Genomic DNA, 26,635 nt, shown 5'->3' on the forward strand with positions numbered 1-26,635 from the left:
ATAAGGCCTACTGAGTAATGTTCTTAAAGCCCAGCAACACTTCGCCCGACTCGGGAATCGAACCCGAGACCCCTTATCCAGCAGTCGCACTTGCAACCACTCGACCAACGAAGCAGTCTTGACTGTGACTGTTTAAGGTAAAAAAAGGTTGGGACAAAGCAAAATGAAACATCAATCGTATTATTATTTATATATTTCGCATTGTATCATATAATTACGTTAACTCTAGGTTCATATGTAGTTCTATAGCTTAGGTTAGGTACCGAGTATATCATCTTAGTTTAATGTACATTGCGCCACAGCCGCGGCCTCTGGCGTCGCATGAAGACAAATCAATTGGAAAACTGTTTCAATAACAAAACTGTGGCGGAGAAATACTTTTTTTATACATTAAATATTTTTCTAGATCAATTTGACTTTGACTTTTAATTTTGACTTTGAGCTTTGATTTTGACGTTGACTTCAGACGTTTTGATTTAGACTGTAACATGTAGTGGCAAATGTGTGGAAAGACGCTATTGGCATTCTGATGTGTCAATAGTATTGTATATTATTGAGAAAAAAAAGTAATTTAAAAAACTAAAAAACCCGACTGCGTTTCTTTGTAATATTAAAATGAAAAAAACTCTAAAACAAGAAAGTAATCGTAAAATTTAAGCAGTCGGGACCCATTCTAAATATAAAGACTTTGTGAGGGCACATACGGCTTGCTTTCTAGAATGGGTCCCGACTGCTTAAATTTTACGATTACTTTCTTGTTTTAGAGTTTTTTTCATTTTAATATTACAAAGAAACGCAGTCGGGTTTTTTAGTTTTTTAAATTACTTTTTTTATTTATTTATTTTTAGTTTTATTATTTTTTCATTTTGATATATCTAGTGTCACTCTGACAGTAAATACGAATCAAACGACCCCTATAAAGCGGAAATCCATCGAGTCGTTCAGGCTAGAGAGTGAGCAATATTCGAATTTGGCGCCAAAAATCCGCCATTTTGTTTTTTTATTATTTTTATATATCCAGTATCACTCTCACAGTAAATACGAATCTAACGACACCTCTCAAGTCAAAATCCGTCATGCCGTTTAGGCTAGAGAGTGAGAAATATTCGAATTTGGCGCCAAAAATCCGCCATTTTGTTTTTTTTTAATTTTGATATATCCAGTGTCACTCTCACAGTAAATACGAATCTAACGACACCTCTCAAGTCAAAATCCATCAAGCCGTTTAGGCTGCAGAGCGTGCCAAACAATTATACATACATACATACTTACATACATACATACATACATACATACATACATACATACACTCGAAAAACATAACCCTCCTTCTGGCGCAGTCGGGTAAATATAGGGATAAGGCCTACTGAGAAATTTTCTTAAAGCCTAGCAATACTTTGCCCGACCCGGGAATCGAGTCGAAGACCCCTGTCAACCAGTCGCACTTGCAACCACTTGACCAACGAGGCAGTCTTGACTGTGATTATTTAAGGTAAAAAAGGTTGGGACAAAGCAAAATGAAACATCAATCGTATTATTATTTATATATTTCGCATTGTATCATATAATTACGTTAACTCTAGGTTCATATGTAGTTCTATAGCTTAGGTTAGGTACCGAGTATATCATCTTAGGTTAATGTACATTGCGCCACAGTCGCGGCCTCTGGCGTCACATGAAGACAAATCAATTGGAAAACTGTTTTAAATAACAAAACTGTGGCGGAGAAATATTTTTTTATACATTGATATTCTTTCAAGTATCTAGATCGATTTGACTTTGACTTTTGCCTATTGACTTTGATCTTAACTTTGACTTTGACTTTGACTTTGATCTTGACTGTTTACTTTAAAGATAAAGATATTTTTATTTGCATTAACATGAGTGATATTACACATAGGAAATACATACGTGGTATGATAGGTACATGAGCTAGATGTTATGCCGTCTAGACGTACAAATATTTATAAGTTTGACTTTGACGTTGACTTTGACTTTTGACTTTGACTTTGATTTAGACTGTAACATGTAGAGGGAAATGTGTGGAAAGACGGCATTGGCATTCTGATGTGTCAGTAGTTTTGTATATTATTGGGAAAATATAGGGATAAGGCCTTTGTTCAACAGTGGACGTCTCTGCTGCTAATGATGATGATGATAGGGCTAAGATTGATTGACTTTACATCACAGTAAGAAGGTAAAAGGAACAAGACAACAGTGCGAGAGGGACGGAGCTATACAACCTACATAGCTCCGCCCCTCTTGCACTGCTCAGTGATCGACCATTCTGACACAATTGTAATAGCAGACTAAGGCCCCAGGGGGCTTACTCTTGAATCCAATCCCGATCGATCGACATTGATATTGTGAACGTACTCTTGAGTTGCAACACGCGCCCATTGCATCCGTATTGCGTGGATATTGAATGAACTAAACGGTATTGAGTTTGGCTTTATATTCCGTACTCTGAATGCTATTGTAACAGCTACGATTGTGGTTGTATAGTTTTGATATTGAATCATTATTGAGATTTTATTGGATTGACATTGAGATTGGTTTCAAGAGAAGCCCCTAGATTTAAAATATGTATTGGACAAGTTTGTCCGTCAAAAATCTTAGTAGAATTGCAGTTTACAAGTTGACGTCTTTCTTAAGTAGACCTATGAACAAGATTATTCATTAAACTATGAAATACATTCACTCGATGTCAATTTGAATATTACAGTCATTAAAATATCCATTGGCATAAGATAAAGGAAAACATCGTGAGGAAACCTGGGCTTATAATGTCTAATTGTAAATTTGAAATCGCCAACCCGCATTGAGCAAGCGTGGTGATTAATGCTCAAACCTTCTCCGTGTGAGGAGAGGCTTTTGGTCAGCAGTGGACACTTATAGGCTGTTGATGTGATGTGTGATGTCTTGCAATATAATGTTCGGTATATAAGATCATGTTTTATTGACTTTGACTTTGACTTTGACGTTGATTTAGGCTGTAACACGTAGAGGTCAAGGCATGGAAAGACACCATTGGCGTTCGGTATATAAGATCATGTTTATATTATGAGACCATACTCAGATAGTCTGTTTTTCATAAAAAACAGTATTTCTCCACCACGTTTTTCCAGTAACTTCAATAATCAAACAGAAATATAGTTACGAAATGATTTTTTGTAACGAAACGAAACAAGCATCTTAATAATTATTACTTAACTTCTATTTTAAAACTACAATAAGTTTTCTATTTTTTCTTAACACTTACGCGAAAAATCAATTAAACGCAATACCAGGGAGGGTGGGGGTATAAAACATTATTAACTTACACGACACGACTTGCAGCATTTATTTATGATCGATTTTTTACTTTTAGTTTACGATTTTTTACTTTTAGTTTTTAGTTTACACTTGTGAATTAAGATATATGCGACACAATGTGTTTTCTATTGTGTTTCATATTCATAAGAGGTTAAAAATGTTTTGTCTATCCTCTTAGTGGGAGAAAATTCACATTATAGACATTTTTGGCTTGGGTTTTCGTGTTTTAGTCGGGTAAAGAGAGGTTATGATCATAAATAAATGTGGCAGTATCGTTTACAGTATGTTTTGTATATATAATAATACCTTAATTACATAATAACAATATAAATATGAGTAAAAAGATGAAGATGTAGGGAAGGTAAAAATCACTAACTCGTTTCTGGTCGTTTTAAGTTCGAAACATCACAATTTCATTTTTTTCTTAGTAAAATAAAACTAAAAATCTAAAATTAAACGTTTTACAAGAAAAATCGAGTCGTTTAACAAACTAAAAGAAAGCTCAATTACTCGTCACTACCGAAGATTAAAACGTGTGCGTTTGGGTAAAAAACACTAGAATTGTTTACCTTTTGGCAATATGAGCGACATCGCTGTAGTGTGTGTGACACCTCGCCTCATAAGTAGTGTGAGTGACGCCGGCAGTACCCAGTATCCTGTATGGTCCTGCAGGCCGCTGCCGTACCTGCGGCGCGTCGTTCCCGCGCTACGAGCAGCTGCGGCGGCACGCGCTGTGCGCGCACGGCGCGGGGCGCCTGCCGCACGCCTGCACCACGTGCGGGAAGCGGTTCTCGCACGCACACTCGCTCACCCGCCACATGCACAACCACACCAAGCAACTCTACCGCTGCGTCGTCTGCAAGGTAATGCTTACAGCGACTCATACATACCGGACTGATTCAACAGGAAGGTTTATATGTATAATACATGCGTTATACAATGTGATAGGGGCGAGACTTCTAACCCGTTAAGGCTGAGTACTACATCTAATTTTATCGACAAAAGTCGGGGGTCGAAGGGGTCGAACCCCTCCCCTAGCAATTATGGCTATTTTATTATTTTTTTTACTTTTTTTGATATCAAAGTTTGTATGCGTCGTAGAAACAAAAAAAAAACGACAAACGGTAGCTAATAACCTTGGCTAACTAATTCATTACTTTTTTCATATGTTTGATAATGTTTTGGTGAAAAAAAATCATTTGTGAATTATTTTTACCGAAAATATCACTATTTTTCAATATTTTCAATTAGGGGTTCAACCCCCTATTATTGTTTTTGTCGATAAAATAAGATGTAGTACTCAGCCTTAACGGGCTAGAAGTCTCGCCCCTATCATATTGTATATAGTGACCGGATATTCGGATGCATATTTGCCTAACGTAAATTTTTAAGCGACTTCTTAAAACACATATTTTTTGCAATATAAATCCCGGGATTTCAGAAAATTCGGGAATGCAAAACTAATCTATAACATGCTGAAGAATTCTATAATAAATACAGTAAATTTCTTGAATCCGAAATCACGGGATTTTTTCGACACAAAAGTAAATATTCCTACACCCGACTTGATTCTATAGTATAAAAACTTAATTTGATGAATCCGTAATTCCGGGATTTTTTCGATATAAAAGTGCATTGCATATTAACCAACACTTTAGATAAATATGCATCCAAATATCCGATCACCGGTCATGTATCACCATTGCACATTGTACAACAGCCAATTTCAATAATCTATCTATCTGTAGGTTTGCTAGAAATATAGTATTGCCACATTTTGTATGGAGCTTATTGTCAAAATTGTATCTCTACAGATACAGACGGGTTATTGAAATTGGTCGTAAGCCGGTAAACGAGCAGACGGATCACCTGATGATAAGCAATTGCCGCCGCCCATGGACGACCGAAACATTAAGAGGCGTTACAAGTGCGTTGCCGGCCTTTTGGGGGTTAGGAATTTGAGAATTATTGGGAATTTGAGCTCCAGTAACCTCACTCACAGAACATTGTCAAAGGGGGGGGGATTGGGTTTTCTGTAACCTCACTCACACAACACAAGCGTTGTTTCACGTCGTTTTTCGGCTCGGCCGTTGTATCACTCCGGTCGAGCCGGCCCATTCGTGCCGAAGCATGGCTCTCCCACACTTGAATATTTATTGATTTACTTCAACTTACATATACAATAATTACAACATAATAATTAATGTAGTATGTCCCACGAAAGTTACAATAAAATCATGTTAAATAATGATATTGTGTTCCCAGGCGTCGTTCGCGCGCGCCGACCAGCTCGCCCAGCACCTGAACAGTCACCTCGCGAACTACAAACGTCTGAAGCCTTGAGCGGCGCTCGGCGAGGCGGGGGCGTGCAAGCACATAATATATCAACACTATTATTATTATATTATATTAATATAGAGTTTTATTTATTCACACGCTTTTATTTCGCCCTTGGTCTAACAATGTTTATCGTCACGCCTTTTATCCCTGAAGGGGTAGGCAGAGCTGCACATTACGGCACGTAATGCCGCTATACAATGTACACGCACTTTTCACCATTTATGTTATAAGTCCCATGTAATAGGTGGTGAGCCTATTGCCATATACCGGACATATTCCAGACTCCGTGCTTGTACTGAGAAATTTTCAAAAAGCTGAAAAAAGCCCAATAATATATTGCCCGACCCGAGAATCGAACCCGAGCAGTTGTCCGGCAGTCACATTTGCGACCACTCGACCAACGAGGCAGTATTTGGCATAACAATGTTTAGGCTTTTCCACCAGAGATGTGCTATGCTACGTTAAAACAAGTACCTACTGAGTCATTCCAATGTTTGATACAAGTCTCAAAGAAGGCAATAGGTTAAAATGACTGATTACACAGTTGGCGCGGTGGCTGGGCAACTGGCTGCCGCACAACGGGTAGCGGGTTCAATTCCCGCACGGAGCAACTCTTTGTGTGATCCACAAATTGTTGTTTCGGGTCTGTGTCATGTGTATGTGAACTTGTATGTTTGTGACTTCGTTAAAAGTCAAATCATTTATATATATATAAATGATAAAAAATGATAAATGATATTTATTTCTGTAAATAGGTTATAAAATAACACTTTTACACGTCAATATTTCAAATAGCTAGATGTGGCCGGCATTTCCTATCCGACTACTCTGGGAATCGAACCCAATACCCCTAGTAGTAAGTAGTCGCACTTGCAACCACTTGACCAACGAAGCAGTCTTGACATTGAGTGTTTAAGGTAAAAAAAGAACGGGACAACTCAAAATGAAACATCAATCGTATTATTATTTATATATTTCGCATTGTATCATATAATTACGTTAACTCTAGGTTCATATGTAGTTCTATAGCTTAGGTTAGGTACCGAGTATATCATCTTAGTTTAATGTACATTGCGCCACAGCCGCGGCCTCTGGCGTCGCATGAAGACAAATCAATTGGAAAACTGTTTCAATAACAAAACTGTGGCGGAGAAATACTTATTTTATACATTGATATTCTTTCAAGCATCTAAATCGGTTTGACTTTGACTTTGATCATGACTTTGACTTTTGACTTTGATCTTGACTGTTGACTTTAAAGATAAAGATATTTTTATTTGCATTAACATGAGTGATATTACACATAGGAAATACATACGCGGTAGGATAGGTACATGAGCTACATGTTATGCCGTCTAGGCGTACAAATATTTATAATTTGATCTTAACTTTTGACTTTGACGTTGACGTTGACTTTGACTTTGACTTTGACGTTGATTTTGGCTGTAAGATGTAGAGGCAAATGCGTGGAAAGACGCCATTGGCATTCTGATGTGTCAGAAGTATTGTATATTATTGGGTCAATATAGGGATAAGGCCTTTGTTCAACATTGGACGTTTCTGCTATTGCTACTGATAATGATGATGATGATGATTGGGATAAGATTGATTGACTTTACATCACAGTAAGAAGGTAAAAGGAATAAGACAACAGGGAGCTTACTCTTGAATCCAATCCCAATCGATCGACATTGATATTGTGAACGTACTCTTGAGTTGCAACACGCGCCCATTGCATCCGTATTGCGTGGATATTGAATGAACTAAATGGTATTGAGTTTGGCTTTATATTCCGTACTCTGAATGCTATTGTAACAGCTACGATTGTGGTTGTATAGTTTTGATATTGAATAAATTATTGAGATTTTATTGGATTGACATTGAGATTGGTTTCAAGAGTAAGCCCCTAGATTTTAAAATATGTATGGGACAAGTTTGTCTGTCAAAAATCTTAGTAGAATTGCAGTTTACAAGTTGACGTCTTTCTTAAGTAGACCTATGAACAAGATTATTCATTAAAATATCCATTGGCATACGATAAAAAGACAACATCGTAAGGAAACCTGGGCTTATAAAGTCTAATTTTAAATTTGAAATCGCCAACCCGCATTGAACAAGCGTGGTGATTAATGCTCAAACCTTCTCCGTGTGAGAAGAGGCTTTTGGTCAGCAGTGGTCACTTATAGGCTGTTGATGTGATGTGTAATGTCTTGTTATATAATGTTCGGTATATAAGATCATGTTTTATTGACTTTGACTTTTGACTTAGACTTTTGACTTTGTCTTTTGACTTTGACTTTGACGTTGATTTAGGCTGTAACACGTAGCGGCCAAGGTGTGAAAAGACACCATTGGCGTTCGGTATACAAGATCATGTTTATATTATGAGACCGATGTTCAGAAAGTTTACTTTTTTAATAAAAAAAAACAGTATTTCTCCACCACGTTTTTCCAGTAACTTCAATAATCAAACAGAAATATAGTTACGAAATGATTTTTTGTAACGAAACGAAACAAGCATCTTAATAATTATTACTTAACTTCTATTTTAAAACTACAATAAGTTTTCTATTTTTTCTTAACACTTACGCGAAAAATCAATGAAACGCAATACCAGGGAGGGTGGGGGTATAAAACATCATTAACTTACACGACACGACTTGCGGCATTTATTTATGATCGATTTTTTACTTTTAGTTTACGATTTTTTACTTTTAGTTTTTAGTTTACACTTGTGAATGAAGATATATGCGAGACACAATGTGTTTCATATTCACAAGAGGTTAAAAATGTGTTGTCTATCCTCTTAGTGGGTGAAAATTCACATTACAGACATTTTTGGCTTGGGTTATCGTGTTTTAGTCGGGTAAAGAGAGGTTATGATCATAAATAAATGTAGCAGTATCGTTTACAGTATGTTTTGTATATATAATAATACCTTAATTACATAATAACAATATAAATATGAGTAAAAAGATGAAGATGTAGGGAAGGTAAAAATCACTAACTCGTTTCTGGTCGTTTTAAGTTCGAAACATCACAATTTCATTTTTTTTCTTAGTAAAATAAAACTAAAAATCTAAAATTAAACGTTTTACAAGAAAAATCGAGTCGTTTAACAAACTAAAAGAAAGCTCAATTACTCGTCACTACCGAAGATTAAAACGTGTGCGTTTGGGTAAAAAACACTAGAATTGTTTACCTTTTGGCAATATGAGCGACATCGCTGTAGTGTGTGTGACTCCTCGCCTCATAAGTAGTGTGAGTGACGCCGGCAGTACCCAGTATCCTGTATGGTCCTGCAGGCCGCTGCCGTACCTGCGGCGCGTCGTTCCCGCGCTACGAGCAGCTGCGGCGGCACGCGCTGTGCGCGCACGGCGCGGGGCGCCTGCCGCACGCCTGCACCACGTGCGGGAAGCGGTTCTCGCACGCACACTCGCTCACCCGCCACATGCACAACCACACCAAGCAACTCTACCGCTGCGTCGTCTGCAAGGTAATGCTTACAGCGACTCATACATACCGGACTGATTCAACAGGAAGGTTTATATGTATAATACATGCGTTATACAATGTGATAGGGGCGAGACTTCTAACCCGTTAAGGCTGAGTACTACATCTAATTTTATCGACAAAAGTCGGGGGTCGAAGGGGTCGAACCCCTCCCCTAGCAATTATGGCTATTTTAATATTTTTTTTACTTTTTTTGATATCAAAGTTTGTATGCGTCGTAGAAACAAAAAAAAAACGACAAACGGTAGCTAATAACCTTGGCTAACTAATTCATTACTTTTTTCATATGTTTGATAATGTTTTGGTGAAAAAAAAATCATTTGTGAATTATTTTTACCGAAAAAATCACTATTTTTCAATATTTTCAATTAGAGGTTCAACCCCCCTATTATTGTTTTTGTCGATAAAATAAGATGTAGTACTCAGCCTTAACGGGCTAGAAGTCTCGCCCCTATCATATTGTATATAGTGACCGGATATTCGGATGCATATTTGCCTAACGTAAATTTTTAAGCGACTTCTTAAAAAACATATTTTTTGCAATATAAATCCCGGGATTTCAGAAAATTCGGGAATGCGAAACTAATCTATAACATGCTGAAGAATTCTATAATAAATACACTTGAATCCGAAATCACAGGACTTTTTCGACACAAAAGTAAATATTCCTACACCCGATTTGATTCTATAGTAAAAAAAAAAATGATGATGAATCTGATATTCCGGGATTTTTTCGATACAAAAATGCATTACATAACAACCAATACTTTAACTTGAGGCAAATATGCATCCGAATATCCGATCAGTGGTCATGTATCACCATTGCACATTGTACAACAGCCAATTTCAATAATCTATCTATCTGTAGGTTTGCTAGAAATATAGTATTGCCACATTTTGTATGGAGCTTATTGTCAAAATTGTATCTCTACAGATACAGACGGGTTATTGAAATTGGTCGTAAGCCGGTAAACGAGCAGACGGATCACCTGATGATAAGCAATTGCCGCCGCCCATGGACGACCGAAACATTAAGAGGCGTTACAAGTGCGTTGCCGGCCTTTTGGGGGTTAGGAATTTGAGAATTATTGGGAATTTGAGCTCCAGTAACCTCACTCACAGAACATTGTCAAAGGGGGGGGGATTGGGTTTTCTGTAACCTCACTCACACAACACAAGCGTTGTTTCACGTCGTTTTTCGGCTCGACCGTTGTATCACTCCGGTCGAGCCGGCCCATTCGTGCCGAAGCATGGCTCTCCCACACTTGAATATTTATTGATTTACTTCAACTTACATATACAATAATTACAACGTAATAATTAATTCAGTATGTCCCACGAAAGCTACAATAAAATCATGTTGAATGATATTGTGTTCCCAGGCGTCGTTCGCGCGCGCCGACCAGCTCGCCCAGCACCTGAACAGTCACCTCGCGAACTACAAACGTCTGAAGCCTTGAGCGGCGCTCGGCGAGGCGGGGGCGTGCAAGCACATAATATATCAACACTATTATTATTATATTATATTAATATAGAGTTTTATTTATTCACACGCTTTTATTTCGCCCTTTGTGAACAATGTTTATCGTCACGCCTTTTATCCCTGAAGGGGTAGGCAGAGCTGCACATTACGGCACGTAATGCCGCTATACAATGTACACGCACTTTTCACCATTTATGTTATAAGTCCCATGTAATAGGTGGTGAGCCTATTGCCATATACCAGACATAATTCCAAACTCCGTGCTTCTACTGAGAAATTTTCAAAAAGCTGAAAAAAGCCTAATAATATATTGCCTGACCTGGGAATCGAACCCGTCACCCCTTGTCCGGCAGTCGCACTTGCGACCACTCGACCAACGAGGCAGTATTTGGCATAACAATGTTTAGGCTTTTCCACCAGAGATGTGCTATGCTACGTTAAAACAAGTACCTACTGAATCATTCCGATCTTTGATACAAGTCTCAAAGAAGGCAATAGGTTAAAATGACTGATTGCACGGTTGGCGCGGTGGCTGGGCAACGGGCTGCCGTGCAACGGGTAGCGGGTTCAATTCCCGCACGGAGCAACTCTTTGTGTGATCCACAAATTGTTGTTTCGGGTCTGTGTGTCATGTGTATGTGAACTTGTATGTTTGTGACTTCGTTAAAAGTCAAATCATTTATATATATATAAATGATAAAAAATGATAAATGATATTTATTTCTGTAAATAGGTTATAAAATAACACTTTTACACGTCAATATTTCAAATAGTTAGATGTGGCCGGAATTTCCTATCCGACTACTCTGGGAATCGAACCCAATACCCCTAGTAGTAAGTAGTCGCACTTGCAACCACTTGACCAACGAAGCAGTCTTGACATTGAGTGTTTAAGGTAAAAAAAGAACGGGACAACTCAAAATGAAACATCAATCGTATTATTATTTATATATTTCGCATTGTATCATATAATTACGTTAACTCTAGGTTCATATGTAGTTCTATAGCTTAGGTTAGGTACCGAGTATATCATCTTAGTTTAATGTACATTGCGCCACAGCCGCGGCCTCTGGCGTCGCATGAAGACAAATCAATTGGAAAACTGTTTCAATAACAAAACTGTGGCGGAGAAATACTTTTTTTATACATTGATATTCTTTCAAGCATCTAAATCGGTTTGACTTTGACTTTGATAGATTTGACTTTTGGCTTTTGACTTTGATCTTGACTGTTGACTTTAAAGATAAAGATAAAGATATTTTTATTTGCATTAACATGAGTGATATTACACATAGGAAATACATACGCGGTAGGATAGGTACATGAGCTACATGTTATGCCGTCTAGGCGTACAAATATTTATAATTTGATCTTGACTTTGACTTTGACTTTGACGTTGACGTTGACTTTGACTTTGACTTTGACGTTGATTTTGGCTGTAAGATGTAGAGGCAAATGCGTGGAAAGACGCCATTGGCATTCTGATGTGTCAGAAGTATTGTATATTATTGGGTCAATATAGGGATAAGGCCTTTGTTCAACATTGGACGTTTCTGCTATTGCTACTGATAATGATGATGATGATGATTGGGATAAGATTGATTGACTTTACATCACAGTAAGAAGGTAAAAGGAATAAGACATCAGGGAGCTTACTCTTGAATCCAATCCCAATCGATCGACATTGATATTGTGAACGTACTCTTGAGTTGCAACACGCGCCCATTGCATCCGTATTGCGTGGATATTGAATGAACTAAATGGTATTGAGTTTGGCTTTATATTCCGTACTCTGAATGCTATTGTAACAGCTACGATTGTGGTTGTATAGTTTTGATATTGAATAAATTATTGAGATTTTATTGGATTGACATTGAGATTGGTTTCAAGAGTAAGCGCCAAGATTTTAATATATGTATTGGACAAGTTTGTCCGTCAAAAATCTTAGTAGAATTGCAGTTTACAAGTTGACGTCTTTCTTAAGTAGACCTATGAACAAGATTATTCATTAAAATATCCATTGGCATACGATAAAAAGACAACATCGTAAGGAAACCTGGGCTTATAAAGTCTAATTTTAAATTTGAAATCGCCAACCCGCATTGAACAAGCGTGGTGATTAATGCTCAAACCTTCTCCGTGTGAGAAGAGGCTTTTGGTCAGCAGTGGTCACTTATAGGCTGTTGATGTGATGTGTAATGTCTTGTTATATAATGTTCGGTATATAAGATCATGTTATATTGACATTGACTTTTGACTTTTGACTTTGTCTTTGTCTTTTGACTTTGACGTTGATTTTGGCTGTAACACGTAGAGGCCAAGGTGTGGAAAGACACCATTGGCGTTCGGTATATAAGATCATGTTTATATTATGAGACCGATGCGCTGATAGTTTTTATTTTTATTAAAAAAAAACAGTATTTCTCCACCACGTTTTTCCAGTAACATCAATAGTCAAACAGAAATATAGTTACGAAATGAATGTTTGAAACGAAACGAAGCATCTTAATAATTATTACTTAACTTCTATTTTAAAACTACAATAAGTTTTCTATTTTTTCTTAACACTTACGCGAAAAATCAATGAAACGCAATACCAGGGAGGGTGGGGGTATAAAACATCATTAACTTACACGACACGACTTGCGGCATTTATTTATGATCGATTTTTTATTTTTAGTTTACGATTTTTTACTTTTAGTTTTTAGTTTACACTTGTGAATGAAGATATATGCGAAACACAATGTGTTTTGTATTGTGTTTCATATTCACAAGAGGTTAAAAATGTGTTGTCTATCCTCTTAGTGGGAGAAAATTCACATTATTGACATTTTTGGCTTGGGTTTTCGTGTTTTAGTCGGGTAAAGAGAGGTTATGATCATAAATAAATGTGGCAGTTTCGTTTACAGTATGTTTTGTATATATAATAATACCTTAATTACATAATAACAATATAAATATGAGTAAAAAGATGAAGATGTAGGGAAGGTAAAAATCACTAACTCGTTTCTGGTCGTTTTAAGTTCGAAACATCACAATTTCATTTTTTTTCTTAGTAAAATAAAACTAAAAATCTAAAATTAAACGTTTTACAAGAAAAATCGAGTCGTTTAACAAACTAAAAGAAAGCTCAATTACTCGTCACTACCGAAGATTAAAACGTGTGCGTTTGGGTAAAAAACACTAGAATTGTTTACCTTTTGGCAATATGAGCGACATCGCTGTAGTGTGTGTGACACCTCGCCTCATAAGTAGTGTGAGTGACGCCGGCAGTACCCAGTATCCTGTATGGTCCTGCAGGCCGCTGCCGTACCTGCGGCGCGTCGTTCCCGCGCTACGAGCAGCTGCGGCGGCACGCGCTGTGCGCGCACGGCGCGGGGCGCCTGCCGCACGCCTGCACCACGTGCGGGAAGCGGTTCTCGCACGCACACTCGCTCACCCGCCACATGCACAACCACACCAAGCAACTCTACCGCTGCGTCGTCTGCAAGGTAATGCTTACAGCGACTCATACATACCGGACTGATTCAACAGGAAGGTTTATATGTATAATACATGCGTTATACAATGTGATAGGGGCGAGACTTCTAACCCGTTAAGGCTGAGTACTACATCTAATTTTATCGACAAAAGTCGGGGGTCGAAGGGGTCGAACCCCTCCCCTAGCAATTATGGCTATTTTAATATTTTTTTTACTTTTTTTGATATCAAAGTTTGTATGCGTCGTAGAAACAAAAAAAAACGACAAACGGTAGCTAATAACCTTGGCTAACTAATTCATTACTTTTTTCATATGTTTGATAATGTTTTGGTGAAAAAAAAATCATTTGTGAATTATTTTTACCGAAAAAATCACTATTTTTCAATATTTTCAATTAGAGGTTCAACCCCCTATTATTGTTTTTGTCGATAAAATAAGATGTAGTACTCAGCCTTAACGGGCTAGAAGTCTCGCCCCTATCATATTGTATATAGTGACCGGATATTCGGATGCATATTTGCCTAACGTAAATTTTTAAGCGACTTCTTAAAACATATTTTTTGCAATATAAATCTCGGGATTTCAGAAAATTCGAGAATGCAAAACTAATCTATAACATTCTGAAGAATTCTATAATTAATACAGTAAATTTCTTGAATCCAAAATCACAGGATTTTTTCGACACAATATTATCCCACACCTTAAACTAAGTAAATATTCCTACACCCAATTTGATTATCTATAGTAAAAAAACTAAATTTGATGAATCCGAAATTCCGGGATTTTTTCGATACAAAAATGCATTACATAACAACCAATACTTTAACTTGAGGCAAATATGCATCCGAATATCCGATCAGTGGTCATGTATCACCATTGTACATTGTACAACAGCCAATTTCAATAATCTATCTATCTGTAGGTTTGCTAGAAATATAGTATTGCCACATTTTGTATGGAGCTTATTGTCAAAATTGTATCTCTACAGATACAGACGGGTTATTGAAATTGGTCGTAAGCCGGTAAACGAGCAGACGGATCACCTGATGATAAGCAATTGCCGCCGCCCATGGACACTTGAAACATTAAGAGGCGTCACAAGTCCGTTACCGGCCTTTTGGGGGTTAGGAATTTGAAAATTGTTGGGGATTTGAGCTCCAGTAACCTCACTCACAGAACATTGTCAAAGGGGGGGGGATTGGGTTTTCTGTAACCTCACTCACACAACACAAGCGTTGTTTCACGTCGTTTTTCGGCTCGGCCGTTGTATCACTCCGGTCGAGCCGGCCCATTCGTGCCGAAGCATGGCTCTCCCACACTTGAATATTTATTTATTTACTTCAACTTACATATACAATAATTACAACATAATAATTAATGTAGTATGTCCCACGAAAGTTACAATAAAATCATGTTGAATAACATCGTGTGTTCCCAGGCGTCGTTCGCGCGCGCCGACCAGCTCGCCCAGCACCTGAACAGTCACCTCGCGAACTACAAACGTCTGAAGCCTTGAGCGGCGCTCGGCGAGGCGGGGGCGTGCAAGCACATAATATATCAACACTATTATTATTATATTATATTAATATAGAGTTTTATTTATTCACACGCTTTTATTTCGCCCTTGGTCTAACAATGTTTATCGTCACGCCTTTTATCCCTGAAGGGGTAGGCAGAGCTGCACATTACGGCACGTAATGCCGCTATACAATGTACACGCACATTTCACCATTTATGTTATAAGTCCCATGTAATAGGGGGTGAGCCTATTGCCATATACCGGACACGATTCCAGACTCCGTGCTACTACTGAGAAATTTCCGAAAAGCTGAAAAAAGCCCAATAATATATTGCCTGACCTGGGAATCGAACCCGAGACCCCTTGTCCGGCAGTCACATTTGCGACCACTCGACCAACGAGGCAGTATTTGGTGTATCAATGTTTAGGCTTTTCCACCAGAGATGTGCTATACTACGATAAACAAAGTACCTACTGAATTATTCCGATGTTTGATATTAGTCTTAAAGAAGGCAATAGGTTAAAATTACTGATTGTACGGTTGGCGCGGTGGCTGGGCAACGGGCTGCCGTGCAACGGGTAGCGGGTTCAATTCCCGCACGGAGCAACTCTTTGTGTGATCCACAAATTGTTGTTTCGGGTCTGTGTGTCATGTGTATGTGAACTTGTATGTTTGTGACTTCGTTAAAAGTCAAATCATTTATATATATATAAATGATAAAAAATGATAAATGATATTTATTTCTGTAAATAGGTTATAAAATAACACTTTTACACGTCAATATTTCAAATAGCTAGATGTGGCCGGCATTTCCTATCCGACTACTCTGGGAATCGAACCCAATACCCCTAGTAGTAAGTAGTCGCACTTGCAACCACTTGACCAACGAAGCAGTCTTGACATTGAGTGTTTAAGGTAAAAAAAGAACGGGACAACTCAAAATGAAACATCAATCGTATTATTATTTATATATTTCGCATTGTATCATATAATTACGTTAACTCTAGGTTCATATGTAGTTCTATAGCTTAGGTTAGGTACCGAGTATATCATCTTAGTTTAATGTACATTGCGCCACAGTCGCGGCCTCTGGCGTTACATGAAGACAAATCAATTGGAAAACTGTTTCAATAACAAAACTGTGGCGGAGAAATACTTATTTTATACATTGATATTCTTTCAAGCATCTTAATTAGTTTGACTTTGACTTTGATCATGACTTTGACTTTTGACTTTGATCTTGACTGTTGACTTTAAAGATAAAGATATTTTTATTTGCATTAACATGAGTGATATTACACATAGGAAATACATACGCGGTAGGATAGGTACATGAGCTACATGTTATGCCGTCTAGGCGTACAAATATTTATAATTTGATCTTAACTTTTGCCTTTGACATTTGACTTTGACTTTGACGTTGATTTTGGCTGTAACGTGTAGAGGCAAATGTGTGGAAAGACACCATTTGCATTCTGATGGTTCAGAAGTATTGTATATTATTGGGTTAATACAGGGATAAGGCCTTTGTTCAACAGTGGACGTCTCTGCTGCTGATGATGATGATGATAGGGATAAGATTGATAGACTTTACATCACAGTAAGAAGGTAAAATGGACTAGATAACAGGGGCCTTAGACTGATCAGTGCAAGAGGGACGGAGCTATGTAGGTTGTATAGCTCTGTCCCTCTTGCACTGCTCAGTGATCGACCATTCTGACACAATTGTAATAGCAGACTAAGGCCCCAGGGGGCTTACTCTTGAATCCAATCCCGATCGATCGACATTGATATTGTGAACGTACTCTTGAGTTGCAACACTAGCGCCCATTGCATCCGTATTGCGTGGATATTGAATGAACTAAACGGTATTGAGTTTGGCTTTATATTCCGTACTCTGAATGCTATTGTAACAGCTACGATTGTGGTTGTATAGTTTTGACATTGAATCATTATTGAGATTTTATTGGATTGACATTGAGATTGGTTTCAAGAGTAAGCCCCTAGATTTTAAAATATGTATGGGACAAGTTTGTCTGTCAAAAATCTTAGTAGAATTGCAGTTTATAAGTGGACGTCTTTTTTAAGTAGACCTATGAACAATATATTCATTAAAATATGAAATACATTCACTCAATGTCAATTATAGAATATTACAGACATTAAAATATCCATTGGCATACGATAAAAGAAAACATCGTGAGGAAACCTGGGCTTATAATGTCTAATTATAAGTTTGAAATTGTCAACCCACATTGAGCGAGCGTGGTGGTTAATGCTCAAACCTTCTCCGTGTGAGAGGCCTTTGGTCAGCAGTGGACACTTATAGGCTGTTGATGTGATGTATGATATCTTGTTATAAAATGTTCAGTATATACGATCATGTTATATTGATATTGACTTTTGACTTTTGATTTTTGACTTTTGACTTTGAAATTTATTTTGACGTTGATTTTAGTCACCATTGGCGTTCAGTATATAAGATCATGTTTATATTATGAGACCGTAGCTCAGATAGGTTTTTTTTTATAAAAAAGCAGTATTTCTCCACCACGTTTTTCCAGTAACTTCAATAGTTCAACAGAAATATAGTTACGAAATGAATGTTTGAAACGAAACGAAGCATCTTAATAATTATTACTTAACTTCTATTTTAAAACTACAATAAGTTTTCTATTTTTTCTTAACACTTACGCGAAAAATCAATGAAACGCAATACCAGGGAGGGTGGGGGTATAAAACATTATTAACTTACACGACACGACTTGCAGTATTTATTTATGATCGATTTTTCATTTTTAGTTTACGATTTTTTACATTTAGTTTTTAGTTTACACTTGTGAATGAAGATATATGCGAGACACAATGTGTTTTTTAATTGTGTTTCATATTCACAAAAGGTTGAAAATGTCTTGTTTATTGACTAGTGGGTGAAAATTCACATTACAGACATTTTTGGCTTGGGTTATCGTGTTTTAGTCGGGTAAAGAGAGGTTATGATCATAAATAAATGTCGCAGTATCGTTTACAGTATGTTTTGTATATATAATAATACCTTAATTACATAATAACAATATAAATATGAGTAAAAAGATGAAGATGTAGGGAAGGTAAAAATCACTAACTCGTTTCTGGTCGTTTTAAGTTCGAAACATCACAATTTCATTTTTTTTTCTTAGTAAAATAAAACTAAAAATCTAAAATTAAACGTTTTACAAGAAAAATCGAGTCGTTTAACAAACTAAAAGAAAGCTCAATTACTCGTCACTACCGAAGATTAAAACGTGTGCGTTTGGATAAAAACACTAGATTTTTATTTTCGATTTTAAAACTAAAATTGAAAAATGAAAATTTGAGCTCTTGTGTCATTTTTTTTCAAATAAATGAAAATACTATTTCTAGCACGACATCCATGGACGGTAGAAATAAGGGGAGAAAGAAAAAGAAATGTGCTATATAAAGTACTTTTTAAATTATTTTTTAGATTTAGTTTATCCTTATCTCAATGAACATGAAAAGTTAGACAAACTAAAAAACATTAAGAAGTCGTTACTAGCAGTACCAAAAATAAAAAATCTACTTTTAACACCTATTGCGTTATTATTGCTGTTCATTTAATTATTTTAAATTTTATTTTGTTGGTAAAAATCGATGTTTTAGTTTGTAAACTAAAATTACAAAATTAACTAAAATTACCATGCTTTCGGATACCAGTTGATTTGGCTCTTATAGTTTGTATTTTATTATATTATTATTTAATTACACAAAATTGTTAACACAAAAAAATACCTCGTACATTTATAAAATATACGTTTACAAAAACTGTAGATAGATAAACTGAGCAGCAACGAATTCTCATAGAATCAGTTCACTGTATTTGAAAAAAAAAACTGAGAAAAAAACAATCGATTTTCACCACAAAATACAGATTAATATAAGATATTGCTAAATATGTTTTTCCAAAAGAATTTCTACGACACCAAATCACGAGATTTTTAACACCAAAACGTTTAAAAATGGTTCGAGCCAGCAAAAGCATTAATATAACGTTTTTCCTTAAAATCAGACTCAACTCTAGCTATGGGTTTCAAATATGAGTGGTCACAACCTGAGTAGTCAACCTCGCTACTATTAGTCGACTGGACAATCTATACACTATACGAGTCACTGATTACAATGTGCGTAGCTCATACGAACGCGTGTCGTTGACAAGTCAACCTCGCTACCATCAGTTGACTAGACAATACACTACATGAGCTGATTACATGTGAACATTAGCTCATGACGATACCTAAGTACGTGTGTCGTTGACGAGTCAACCTCGCTACCATCAGTTGACTAGACAATACACTACATGAGCTGATTACATGTGAACATTAGCTCATGACGATACCTAAGTACGTGTGTCGTTGACAAGTCAACCGTCGCTACATCAGCCAAAGAAAAATCATTTAACGTGATTTTCCTACAACATTAACCTTGTCTTTTACAGCAAAAAATGCATGATCTTATTTCATTTTTGCTGGCTCAATCCGAAGACAAATTAAGAGACAGTTCATAGTATTTATTTATTTTATACATTTCAAAAAATATGTATATATCATTTCTCATGTCATCCGTAGCCGCTGTGTATAGACACACCTTTCTAGCCTTTACTGGGACATTTTTACTATAAAACATCAAAAATCTAGCTCATTCTATGAAATAAATAGAAACGCTACGTAAATGCATTCAGACGTTGCAAAATTATATTTTTTGTAGTGTATTTTATGATCGATATTTCTTTTTATTATGCTAGGGCCACACTAATGGAATATGCCATTTGATTATGGCGATAATTGATGTTTGTACGAACATTTAAAGTTCATAATCGTTCATTTGTTTTGAAAATCAATGGCATATTCCATTAGTGTGGCCCCAGCATTATAGGTGTTTCAAGAATTGTATCGTTCGTTAAATCTCAAGACATTTTTTGTATTGTATTTTTGAATAGGGTAGATGACTGATTTTTATTGCAATGTCCGTCTTGAAGATTATTTTAAAACATTAGACACGTATTTTTTATTTTCTAACGGAAACAATTAATACTTTCGGAGGTGTATTGATTTCAAATATCGTTTTGTACGTAGAAATGTTGCTCCTCAGTCCTAAACTTTGATTCGCTTTATCTAAGTATTGTTATCTTATATGACAAAATAAAAAAATACATGTCTAATATTTGTTCATTACCTAACTGACGGACTAAATAGATTTTTAATTTTCATACCCCGTCATCATCCCTATTTTGACAACGGTAGATAAAACGTCTGTGCCTTACGAAATAGGTATAGATTTTCCAAATATTCTAATTTTATGACTTAATACTAAATACAACAAGCTTCTCACTTCCATAGGATTGTGAATTCGGAAAATCTATCCTAAATACGTTTTTTAAAATTATTTGAATACATTTTGCAAACGTCTGATTGCATTTATAGGACAATAATAACTAAAAAACACTGAATAACACATATTCATTGTCTATTCTATAATTTTCTCACAGATTTACATGTATATTTTAATTTTATACACAAATATTTTATGGGAATAATCTGTATTGCATTTTAAAGATACTTTGTATCATTTTTTCTATTTTCACGACACACGACAAAAATGAAACAGCTACTCACGACATTTACAAAAGAAAAGGACAGAGAGAAGAAGTCTATTTACTCTTTCTAGCACAGCTAAGTTATTTAAGATATGTATATTTCAATATTTCAGAATAAAAACAAAATATTTGTCATATAAAATTTGAAATACACATTTAAAATTTATGAAAAACGTGTATTTTAAGACCTCCTTACAGGATTACATTTAGTCTGCTTCTTGGTGTTATAATTTATTTGAAATAGACGGATGTAAAAAATCGCGAAAAACATGTTGAAACTAAAACTAAAAATAAAAAAAACGAGAAGTGTAAAAAACTTTTTTTGGCACTCGCCTCCTTAAGATTGGTGTGACTATTTGTTTTTTATCAAAACTAAAACTAAAAAAAATGAAATTATTTTCGTCGTATGAATGTAATGATTTTTTCGATTACTTAAATTAAAATTTTTGACATAAAAAATCTAATCAGTATTTTAATGTATTCTCTCTCTTTTTTTCAAAATGAATTATTATTATTTTTACTTATAAACACACCAATCTTAAATAAATTGTGTCTAAAAACAATATTACAAAGTAAGGCATCCTATTTAGTTAAAAGTTCGAAATTTTATATATATTACATACATATATATCGAATTCTACATTATATATTAAGGATTACAATATTTGGTGTTCTCGGGAGCTTACAACAATACTTATTCAAGGATCAAAAACTAAAAACTAAAAACACGAAACTAAAAATTCAAAACTAAAAACAAACACAAAACTATAACTAAAAAAAAACACGAAAAATAATTGCAATATCCTATCTAAATTACCTTTTTTGTTGTTTTAATAATTATCATTATAATATATATTTTGCATTTTTTTACCTATCTAAGTATCTTATGTAGAGCGAAGCCTTAATTTTAGTTTTATATTTATGATTATAAGTGTTGAAGGAAGTTTTTTATTTTTTATTTCGAAAAGGCTGCAACCATTGCGGTTGGCGGTTAAATATATATGGGTATATTACTATTAAGCACTTAGGCATAATATATGTTCACTAGTATATAAATATTACTTACAATCTAAATTTGACTAGCTAGATACATATACTTGATATAGAGGTTGAACCTCACGTATATATAGGGTATATAACAATGAAATTCACATATATAACTGCCAAATTATATACTTGACAATTATTGTTAGCATATCAAAATTCTGTTGGTATATAAACCACTCCTCGCTACCATCAGTTGACTGGACAATACACTACATGAGCTGATTACATGTGAACATTAGCTCATGACGATACCTAAGTACGTGTGTCGTTGACGAGTCAACCTCGCTACCATCAGTTGACTGGACAATACACTACATGAGCTGATTACACGACGATACCTAAGTACGTGTGTCGTTGACAAGTCGACCTCGCTCATCTGACCAATCAATCCACACTATATGCTGTTTAAAAATCATTCTTATATACCCTAATATATACCATGCCTTGATTGACTGAATGTCCAAATTGACGCAATGATTCCTTTTCCCAAAGATTTTTCACACTTATTGTTTAAACACTACAATATAATATACGTTCCTAGTCTAGATACGATTATATTTGTGTCACTAATAACTAATAATATAAGCATGTTTATCTCAAATTATTAGGGGAAACTGGGTTTGATTGTCGGTAAGCAATGCTAATGGATTCGGAGCCTATAGAGCCGAAACCCACCTAAGGCAATGCCTTCCCTAGTTTTGATCGACTATGAAATACAGAGTCAAAAAATTTACTTAGTTTCCTTCGCGATATTTCGCCACAAATACTCTAGACAACCAATCCAAATTTCCCCTACAACGCAACTTATCATCTACGCATTTCATTTTCGTATATTTTTTTCAAAGTATATAATAATTATTTGAAAAATTGTCTTTTTTCAATTGAAAATCAGTTTCGCTGATTATTTTTTCCTTCATTTTATGTTATATGCCTTTTGCCTTCTCATGTCATATCGGTTGTATGTTTACATAATATATAGGTATAGTTATATACAGACTACGATCTAAAAATTAATATTTCATTTACTGGATATGGTATACTCATTTCGGAAACGAAGTAAGTGCTGTATCAAGACAGTTTCATTTTATACCTTATTCTTAACACACAAGAGCTTATATTTAAAGGACTTTTTATATATTGGTGTTGGATTTATATATATTATAAGGCCAAGAGGTTTAGATAACAGTTTAGGATAGAGAAGCGAGCGATAGTTTGAGATTTCGTTGGTAAAGAGGTATTTTTAATTAAGTTAGGTAACATACGCCCGAATACTAAAATGCTACTCAATTTTAAGTTGTACTTAAGTATCGTGCTATCTCTGTCATTTTATAAAGAATTGATAGGGACAGAACTAGTTTTGAGAGCGTCTTAAAATTGAGTAGCGTTTGAGTATTCGGATTATAATCGATTTTGAAGAGGGCTGTTATGTTAAATGCAGATCCATGTAATAGACACAATCCCATACTATCTTTAAGTATACTAAGTAATTTCCAAATTGGAAAAACTATAGTATACTTTCTTTAGAACTTAAGACGGGATATTTACCATGTTTATTTATGTCTATGAGTTTCCGATATTTCGGCACTGTTGCAAGCGCCATGATCACGGATGAACTGCTATATGAACTCATAGACATAAATAAACATGGTAAATATCCCGTCTTAAGTTCTAATGATAGTGTTAGTGACCATGTCAGTTTAAAACTTTATATAGTATACTTTGCCCAAGAATCGAACATGTAACCTCTTTACAGACCAACGAAACACTAAAGATAAAAGAAAAAGATAGAATAAGTGTGAAAAGTCTTTAAGCTAAAATTATATATATTTTTTCATCGTGTAGAATAGTTTTTTAGATTATAGTATAGTCATTATATATATATGTGTTATATATATATATAATAATAATATCTTAAATATAAGATTCTAGCGATATGTCTGCAAAAATTTTTACTACACTGAAGACGAAACAGAAAACAGCTAACTTTTAGATTTTTTTTTCAAATTAAAATTTTCTCTAACAGTCGAAAATAACTGTTTGGCTGATATTTTGTCACTTTTTTATTAAAAAAACAGTGCTTATATATTCTTTCCTCGTATCGTCACGACTTTATCCCAGAAGGGGTAGGCAGAGGTGCACATAACGGCCCGTAATGCCACTGTACAAATGTACTCTTCACCATTTGTGTTATAAGTCCCATGTAATAGGTAGTGAGCCTTTTGCCATATACTTACTACTGACAAATTTTCGAAAAACCGAAAAAAGCCCAGCAATACTTTGCTTGACCCGAGAATCGAATCAGAGACCTCTTGCCCGGCAGTTGCACTTGCGACCACTCGACCAACGAGGTAGTTCTTCCTTCCTATTACCCACAATAGGTATCGACAGAATTGTCCAAATATACAACTGTATAAGCTAGCTTTATAAATTGATTCTTACTAGGATCTTTACATCATACACTCATATTCAACTCATTTAAACTCGAAAAGACTCAGTAATAATCATGTTTTACCAAAATGATCGGAAATTGAATGCGTCTTTTAGTTTCTTTTTATATTTGATGGGTCGACGTTTGGCCGCTATCTCGCCTGATGGTAAGTGATGATGCGGCCTACGATGGAGCACGTCTGCCCATAAGCAAACTATTCACTCGGGCTTTGAAGACACCCAGGTTATACCCATCAAGAAAAACAGACTCCGGCAAAGAATTCCACTACCTAGCAGTTCGCATAAGGAAGCTTGAAGCGTAGCGCTTCGTGCGAGTGGGTGGGATATATACCATGAAGCGGTGACGCCTAGCCGATTGTCTTGTGATTCGAAGATGGAAAGGACTACGGGGAATCAAGTTGTTTTAGTGTCTTTAAGCATGCTCCAGTGGCCGGGTATCAGACCTATATTAAATTGTCAGTTATCAATTCGTTTTCAGCTTGCTTTTTAATGCTTATTTTTGCAAGAAGAGATTTTTTTAGTGAACAGAAATTACTGAGAATTTTCGAATTGAAAATTCCTAACCATACTTATCTCATGTTGTTTTTTTAAGAAATTTCGATGTTTTACCATACTCATAGTAATATTTACTTATTTCTTCTGCCTTTTCTCATACAAATACTTATCATGATGCATTTCATACCCAAATGGTGTGCTAGTGCTAATATACAGTGCAAGATTTCAACAACCAGTTTAATGGGCCGACGTTTGGCCGCTATCTCGCCTGATGGTAAGTGATGAGCCTACGATGGAGCACGTCTGCCCATAAGCAACCTATTCACTCGGGCTTTGAAAACACCCAGGTTATACCCATAATCCGGCAAGTCCCTAGCAGTTCGCACATTCGCACAAGTAAATCCCAATTGTTAAAACTGGTGACATTCTCTCTCTAATAATAAAAGTGACAAACTAACAGCCAGACAAATATAATATAGTTTTTATAATTTTAATAATTAATGTATAAAATACGTTTTTATACAAAGACGTGCCGAGAGCCACTACTGTGGTCCCGGCAAAAATTTTTCAAAAACGATACTTTCATCTACTGCGAATATAGTAAGTAAGTATTTATGTATTCTTACAAACACATTCTCGAGCGAGAATTGAAATGTAGAAACTAAAACTAAAAGTAAAAAACGAGAGAAAAAATTCTCCATTTTTCCACGAAACTAAAATTTCGAAACTAAAAATTTCGAAAACTAAAATTTCGTTATCACGATAGAAAAAGAAAAGATGAAATGTAAATTTTAAATTAAATGTAAGAAGTAGCCGAAATCGCGCTTTTTTTAGCGACGTCACATATTAGATATAATTAATGTTTTTTTTTCGAGAAAAAAATTGAACGTTTTATTTTTTTTTTTATATCCATTACAATTTTTCTCTATCTACAGTAAACGAGTATTTCTTATAGACTAGGCAATAAATATTTTTTTCTTTTCACTTACATTTAAAAGTACTAATAATAAATAAATCTAACTTTTTTATTTTTATTTTAATTTTTTCTACATATTTTCCTCGGATTCAGCGTGTATCTTTTTATCTAGACACAACCATTATTTTTATTTTTTATTTTTAGTTTTTTTTTCTTTCGTAACTTTAAACGGATTTTCGTCATCGTTCAGAATTTGGCATTGGCGTTTTTATTTTTTAAACTAACGATTTCAAGGTTAAATCAAATTATAGATGTCGTTTTAAAAAATCGACTTTTTTTTTAAAGTCGGTCGTCTTTCACTGTTTTTGTATCAATCTCTAAAACTAATAGATAATTTGAAAGTGTGCGTAAGAGAAAGAATAGTTTT

At 35.4% G+C, this 26,635-nt stretch overlaps 4 protein-coding genes and 1 long non-coding RNA gene across 5 annotated transcripts in view; 4 read left to right on the forward strand and 1 right to left on the reverse strand.

Annotated features, from left to right (window-relative positions):
* LOC118281103 (protein suppressor of hairy wing-like) overlaps positions 1–26,635 on the forward strand; it is a 196,883-nt gene that overhangs the window by 133,217 nt on the left and 37,031 nt on the right. The window lies entirely within an intron of this gene.
* Positions 1,881–5,744, forward strand: LOC126911776 (zinc finger protein 302-like). The gene is made up of 3 exons (XM_050700616.1): positions 1,881–1,923; positions 3,961–4,178; positions 5,581–5,744. Exons 1-3 carry the CDS (start codon positions 1,881–1,883, stop codon positions 5,656–5,658), a joined length of 339 nt encoding a protein of 112 aa, XP_050556573.1. The 3' UTR covers positions 5,659–5,744.
* On the forward strand, positions 6,943–10,714 carry LOC126911777 (zinc finger protein 302-like). The gene is made up of 3 exons (XM_050700617.1): positions 6,943–6,976; positions 8,934–9,151; positions 10,551–10,714. Exons 1-3 carry the CDS (start codon positions 6,943–6,945, stop codon positions 10,626–10,628), a joined length of 330 nt encoding a protein of 109 aa, XP_050556574.1. The 3' UTR covers positions 10,629–10,714.
* On the forward strand, positions 11,927–15,734 carry LOC126911778 (zinc finger protein 302-like). Its single transcript, XM_050700618.1, has 3 exons — positions 11,927–11,960; positions 13,925–14,142; positions 15,571–15,734. Exons 1-3 carry the CDS (start codon positions 11,927–11,929, stop codon positions 15,646–15,648), a joined length of 330 nt encoding a protein of 109 aa, XP_050556575.1. The 3' UTR covers positions 15,649–15,734.
* LOC126911763 (uncharacterized) lies at positions 18,813–24,854 on the reverse strand. Its single transcript, XR_007706280.1, has 2 exons — positions 20,075–24,854; positions 18,813–19,972 (listed from the first exon to the last, which is right to left on the reverse strand). It is a non-coding gene; the product is annotated as an uncharacterized LOC126911763 (long non-coding RNA).

The sequence above is a fragment of the Spodoptera frugiperda genome, chromosome 19 (assembly GCF_023101765.2).
Source record: "Spodoptera frugiperda isolate SF20-4 chromosome 19, AGI-APGP_CSIRO_Sfru_2.0, whole genome shotgun sequence".
Taxonomy (NCBI): Eukaryota; Metazoa; Arthropoda; class Insecta; order Lepidoptera; family Noctuidae; genus Spodoptera; species Spodoptera frugiperda.